General features: G+C 38.7%; 1 protein-coding gene across 1 annotated transcript; it reads right to left on the reverse strand.

Annotated features, from left to right (window-relative positions):
- Window positions 1-2,149: 2,149 nt before the first annotated feature.
- LOC138340356 (glycine-rich protein 2-like) lies at window positions 2,150-2,936 on the reverse strand. The gene is made up of 3 exons (XM_069292072.1): window positions 2,579-2,936; window positions 2,361-2,497; window positions 2,150-2,155 (listed from the first exon to the last, which is right to left on the reverse strand). Exons 1-3 carry the CDS (start codon window positions 2,934-2,936, stop codon window positions 2,150-2,152), a joined length of 501 nt encoding a protein of 166 aa, XP_069148173.1.
- Between the last annotated feature and the right edge of the window lie 4,703 nt (window positions 2,937-7,639).

Consider the following 7,639-nt stretch of genomic DNA (forward strand, 5'->3'; position numbering starts at 1 on the left):
CCTACCACAAAGTCCATAGCAATACGCTCCCACTTCCACTCAGGTATAGGCATCCTCTGTGTCACACCTCCAGGATTTTGGTGTTCATACTTCACTTGCTGACAATTCAGACACTGGGATACAAAATCTACTATGTCCCTCTTCATACGGCACCACCAATAATGTTGCTTCAAGTCACGATACATCTTAGTAGCCCCCGGATGAATAGAGTACCTCGAACTATGAGCCTCCTCCATGATCAATCTAGTCAAATCACCTGTACGAGGAACACATATATGACCCTTAATCCTCAAAACTCCCTCACTATCAAGAATTGAAGCCTTGGCTTCTCCTTTTAAAACCTTGTCCCTAATCTTACATAAATCACCATCATCAAACTGTTGAGCCCGAATCTGCTCCAACAAGGATGACCTAGCCTCCATATAAGCCAACACCTTACCAGATTCTGAAATATCAAGTCTCACAAAGCTATTGGCCAAGGATTGGACATCCCTAGCTAAAGGACGCTCGCCAACCTGTAACATGGCTAGACTACCCATACTTACCGCCTTCCGACTCAAGGCATTTGCTACAACATTTGCTTTGCCTGGGTGATAAAGAATAGTCATATCGTAGTCTTTGAGCAACTCCAACCATCTCCTCTGCCTCAAATTGAGATCCCTCTGATTGAATATATACTGGAGACTACGATGATCCGTGAACACCTCACAATGCATACCATAAAGATAATTCCTCCAAATCTTTAATGCAAACACAACAGACGCCAACTCTAAATCATGAATAGGGTAGTTCTTCTCATGAACCTTTAACTGCCTCGAAGCATAAGATATCACCCTTCCCTTCTGCATCAACACACAACCAAGACCAATCTGAGAAGCATCACAATATACAACAAAACCCTTTCCCTCCAAGGGTAGGGTCAAAATTGGAGCAGTAGTCAATAAAGTCTTGAGCTTTTGGAAACTAACCTCACATTCGTCAGACCACTGAAAAGTCACCTCCTTTTGTGTCAATCTAGTTAATGGAGATGCAATGGATGAGAAACCCTCAACAAACCGTCGATAATAACCTGCAAGGCCCAAGAAACTCCGAATCTCAGTAACTGAAGTAGGTCTGACCCAATCTCTAACTGCCTCGATCTTCTTAGGATCGACCATGATACCCTCCTTGGACACTACATGTCCCAAGAATGCTACCGAACTAAGCCAAAACTCACACTTTGAAAACTTTGCATAAAGCTTCTTCTCCTTTAGAATCCCAAGAACAATCCTCAAATGATGCTCGTGTTCCTCCTTAGTGCGTGAGTATATCAATATATCATCTATGAAGACAATAACAAAGGAATCTAAATACGGTCTGAACACTCCATTCATCAAGTCCATAAAAGTTGTTGGGGCATTAGTCAGTCCGAAAGACATCACCAAAAACTTGTAATGACCATAACGTGTTCGAAAAGCCGTCTTAGGGATATCCTCCGCCCTAACCTTCAGCTGATGATAGCCAGATCTCAAGTCAATTTTGGAGAAAACTGAAGCACCCTGCAACTGATCAAATAAATCATCAATACGAGGTATCGGATACTTATTTCTGATGGTTACCTTGTTCAACTGCCGATAGTCAATACACATACGCATAGATCCATCTTTCTTCTTCACAAATAACACTGGAGCACCCCAAGGAGATACACTTGGTCTAATAAAACCTTTGCTCAACAAATCCTGCAGCTGCTCCTTCAACTCTTTCAATTCAGCTGGTGCCATACGATAAGGAGGAATGGAAATAGGCCGAGTGCCTGGCTCCACATCAATACAAAAATCAATATCTCGATTCGGTGGAAGACCTGGCAAATCGGTCGGGAATACCTCTGAAAATTCACTCACCACTGGAATAGACTCAAGCATAGGAGTCTCAATACTAGTATCTCGAATATGGGCCAAGTAAGCCAAACATCCTCTCTGTACCAACTGACGAGCCTTAAGGAATGATATCACACCCTTAGAAGGATGACTAAGAGTACCTCTCCATTCTACTATAGGAATTCCAGGCATAGCTAAAGTGATGGTCTTGGCATGAAAATTTAAAATTGCGTGGTAAGAAGATAACCAATCCATACCAAGAATCACATCAAAATCTATCATTTCTAAGACCTTTAGATCTGCATGAGTGTCATACCCCATCAAAGTAACAGTACATAAACGATACACTTGATCTACAACTACACAATCCCCGACAGGAGTAGAAACACGTATCGGGAAATCAAGATACTCACACAATATATCCAGACTAGGAGCAAAATATGTGGACACATAAGAATAAGTAGAGCCTGGATCAAATAATACAGTAGCTGGTCGATGACAAACCGGAATAAAACCTGTGATAACAGCATCTGAGGCTTCAGCCTCTGGCCTACCTGGAAAAGCATAACAGTGAGAACGACTTCCATCAGATTGTGGACCTCCACGACCACCACCTCGACCAGAAGGAGAACCACCTCTACCTGAATGAGAACCACCTATACCATTCTATGCACCACCCCTAGCTGGAGGTTGTGCAGCCCTGGAAGTCGAAACCTGAGAACCCTGATGTAAGCCACCACGTCTGGTCCTAGGGCAGTCTCTCACAAAGTGTCCCATATCATCACACTCAAAGCAACCCCTACGAGACGCCGGCTGATGAGAGGAACCGGAATGACCAGAATGCCCTCCACGAACTACAGGTCTAGAAGATGAACCCTGCAAAGTATGTACCGAGCTCGAAGAGTTATGCCCAGCGTAACCAGCCTCAGACGCTGGTATGGCAGCAAGAATGGGTCTGTTGGACTGAGGGTGATAACCTCTGCCCAAGTAACCCCGACTCCTAGACGGAGCACCACCATAATCACCTGAATAATGAGTCCTCTTGCCCTCTCGCTGCTCAAATTCCTCACGTCGAATCATCTCCAACTCCTTAGCAGCATCTACCACTTTCTGGAATGGAACACCAGAAGCAGCAACCTGAGAAACTCCTAGACGAATTGGAATAATCAGCCCCTTAACAAACCTCCTCACTCTCTCAGCCTCTGTGGGAAGTATCATCGAAGCATGCCTAGCCAAGGCATGAAATTTACCCTTATACTCTGCAACTGACTACCATTTTGCTGCAAACCCTCAAACTCGGCCCTCTTGCGCTCCCTCTCACTGCGTGGAACAAATTTGGATAGAAATACCTGAGTAAACTCAGTCCAGGATAGTGGATGAGATCCAGCTGGCCTACTACTAATATAATCCCTCCACCACTGCTTAGCAGAGCCAGTCATCTGAAACGCTGTATAGTCAACTCCATGAGACTCCACTAATCCAAGATTATGCAACCTCTCATGACAACTAACTATAAACTCATATGCATCCTCAGCTAAGTCACCAGTATAAGTAGGAGGATTCATTAGTTTGAACCTCCCAAACATCTTTTGCTCATCAATAGTCATAGAAGGCCTGTTCACCAAATGTGATGTCATATCTGGAAACTCCATACTATCCAAACGAGGAGCTACAGCGGCAGCTGGCTGAGTCCTGGGAGTTTGAGAATCTGGAGCAACTATCGTATCTGGAGTTTGACCTCCAACACGGGTCTGTGAGCCATCAGAAGTGACAGGCAAAGCTCCTGCCTGGGCCATCCCCTCTAGGATTCCTAACATACGAGCCAGGGTATCTTGAAGCACTGGGGGAACAATAGTACTGGTTGGAGCCTGAGCTGGCCCATCCCCCTCGACACGATCATGCACATCCCCATAAAGAACATCTGCATTAGGAGGTACGGTCCTATCATGACCCTGGGTAGCTATTGGTACTTGACCACCCACAGGTGCTGCAATACGGCCCCTACCCGACCTCGAGCTCGTCCCCTACCTCTACCTCGGATAGGGTTCCCAGAAGCAGGCGCAGGATTAGGATCCTGACCACCACTTGCCGACGTACGATTCCTCGCCATCTGAGAGAAAATGAGATATCAAGATTAGAATTTCTACAAGGTCAAGTGTGCATGATAAGGAATAAAAGAACAGAATATTTCCTAAATGTCCTATAGCCTCTCGAAGATAGGTATGGACGTCTTCATACCGATCTGCAAGACTCTACTAGACATTGCTCTTGTACTCTTGAGACCGATGAACCTAGAGCTCTGATACCAAATTTGTCACGACCCAAAATCACGAGTCGTGATGGCACCTTTATTCCCAACCAATAGGTAAGCCAACCAACATATTTTAACAAACTTAACTAACAAGAAGTGAAAAGACAAAAATTTCCAAATCTCCAACACTAAGTTCTTATAAGTACGAATGCGGAAAACTGAAAAAAATACTACCCAAGAAATGGTGTCATGAGTAAAAGAGCTTCTAAAATACGATGCAAGTCTGAAACTAAAAAGGCAAATCTAACATAAGGGATATCCTGTCTGAATACTGAATAACAGAATAAGTAAAACATAGAGGGAGGTGTGGGCCACGGAACAGCCAAGCAGCTCACCACAACTCCAAGACACTCCAAACTCGGACTCAAACTGCTCCTCGAGATGTGCTCCTACTTGGAATCGAATCTGCACCACAAAGCGTGCAACAAGCGTAGTATGAGTACGAAACCACGTGTACCCAGTATGTCTCATTGACCGACAACGAAGAAGTAGTGACGGGAGTTATATAAGAAAATAAATTCTTAGATTGTACAAGTATATATATATATATATATATATATATATATATATATATTACACTTACTATTTAAGTTTCATCAATAAAGGAAATCAACATTTAATATTTTCCAAACACCAAATGAAACATATAGTCATCAAGAATGAATGATGGGATGAAATGCAATGCAATATGATGCCATGTAATGATATGGCTCAGAATACCCAGTACTCACTCAACCGTATATACATGATACTCCTCGGAAATACATCGAGAGTTCATGACCCATGGGGGACTCGCGAGGTCCATATACCGACACGGACGATCTCCACGTGTCTGTGCGGACGATCTCAACGCACTATCACAATATCAAACAATTTTCGCACGGACGGTCTCCACGTGACCATATTACAATCTTAAAATCTCACCATCCCTAGCACGGACGATCTCCATGTGCCCAACTTATACTCAGTCTCATGTCTATGCACGTGCACAATATTATTTCAATATAGGGGATGATGATGCATCTCAATCAATCAATATGAACATAATACATAACCACCTCAATATTCACAAATATACGGGTGTAACAAAGAAAACACAATCACACAAGGATTTCAAGTCAATCATACATCAGCTAATGCCCATATGCTTTGGCATTTTCAATTTTCAATCCACATTCTATAGTAGTAACTTTTCCTTTTATAACACCGGTACTCGTACCAATGCCCGTCACACCATTGATACGAGATCCCCCATCTTTCGCCCTTACCCATTGTCTATTTCATTTTTATTTTTATTTAGGAAAACGTCCTTCAACAAGTCTAAGAAGTCTTAACATACCTTAAATGCCGAACTTGTTTCACCAATCTTCAAGACTTTCCCTTTCCTTTTCGCAAATCTTCGGAACGTTCCCAATCTACCAATTGTGCAATATTCGTAAGTAAGTGAGTTCGTAGACTCTAAAACCCACTCATATTTTCAACCAAACTCCAAATCTTGATACATATTGGTATGCCAAATTTTTCATACTTACTAAATTTCAAGTCAATAATTTGAACCTTAATCTCTCCAAAGAAAATCATAATTTTAATGGTATTCATACAACACTATTCAAATAATATTTAATTATCTACCTCAATATATTTAACTCAAATCTTTATTCGATAATTGACTGAAGCAGGTCAATGTTATATCTGCACTACGGGAAGGCAATGTGACAATCTGTAAACCAAAAAAAAAGGACTACCAAATCCCAAAAATTTATAATAAATGCCAATCATTGGCACTTGCCAAATGATTGGCTTATAATCTGATTGTCAATTATTAGATCATGATTTTCTCATGATTTCCCACCTCCAATGTGACAAGGCATTACTGCATATGACTAAGTCATATTAACGCAGTATTGTCTTTTTACTCACTGCTTATCCTCATCCATTTTTAATAAAAAAAATTCCATCCATTCTTCCTATTAATAATCACATGATCTAAATATTTTCCCTCAACTTCATTAAGTGTAACAAATAAACTTTTAGTAATAGTCACAGGAACGACATACTCTAAACTGCTATTGCAGAGAAAATATACACCGTTCTCCGCTAATTTTCTTATCAATTTTCGAACTCATAATAATAATTAGACGAACAAGGGATCAACTTTCCATCTACCTTACTTTATTAGGATCCATATAACAATCAAGAAATTTTTCAAATTGCTTCTTACCTGAAGATTTCGTTGGCTCCCTCACGTTCTGTAATCTACGCTGCCCAAAAAAAATCAGTTTCTACCTCTTTTGTTTTCTACCCTTTTATTGTTAATTAAGTAAAATAAATAAACTAACCCCACTAACCTAAATTAAATAATGGGTCAAGTAAAAAGGTATTAAATGAATTATGGATATGACCCACTAACTATTAACTAGACAAATTCTTCACTAAAAATTTTATCAACTAAATATTCTTAGTTTCGAATAGTTTAAAAATACCCCTTTAAATTTTTCAAAAGGAGTCAAACTAGTCCTAGTTCTCAAAACGACCTAGCGGGTCGTTACAATAATACTTTCACTTTCAATGATTAATTAGTCTCTTTAGCTTCTTTTCATGTATTTATCATTGAAAATAACATATATTTATATATTAACTATGGGATTCATTGCATTGAAATCTACGACTTTTAAGATTCTAGCAATGTAAAGGTAACTGCTTCTATATTTTAGTTAACTTGTCACTTAAATCTCTACCTATTTGTTCTCGTTAACTAACATTTGCCACTTCATTTTCTTTAATGTTTAGATTATTTAATTTTCATAACTGTTCAAATATTCTCAATTCATTAATAGTAAAAAAAGTTTAAAGCTCGATATTTTTCAAAAATAAAATAATCAAATATGAATATAATATTTTTATTTAGTATAGGGATAAAATGATAATTTAACTTTACATCTTGAAGCTTCCCACTTATAATATAATATGATATATATATACACACACACATGTTCCTTCCGTCCACTATTGTTTTTCAGAATAAGATCATGCGCAACTCTTATAAAAAAATTAATATAAGGTGCAATTTGACTTATATAACCGTACTATCAATCATTATTAAGGTGATTTGTACTTTTTGAAAACTATAAGAACTTTTTTTCACATTAATGTAGTCATGTAACTTTAAAATGACTACTTTTTGAAACTGATAGTTATGTAATTATTAAGGGCATTAGAAAAAAAATGATTAATTATTTCTTGATTGTTTAAATTAACAATTAATTTTGGACATCTACTTTTAATTTTTCTGATAAATATTACTGGACGGAGGGAGTTTATATATATATATATATATATATATATATATATATATATATATATATATATATATATATATATATATATATATATATATATATATATATATATATATATATATATATATATATAAAGAGAGAGAGAGAGAGATGAGAGATTAGAGATCATTGTT

This window comes from Solanum lycopersicum, chromosome 12, assembly GCF_036512215.1.
Source record: "Solanum lycopersicum chromosome 12, SLM_r2.1".
Lineage (NCBI taxonomy): Eukaryota > Viridiplantae > Streptophyta > Magnoliopsida > Solanales > Solanaceae > Solanum > Solanum lycopersicum.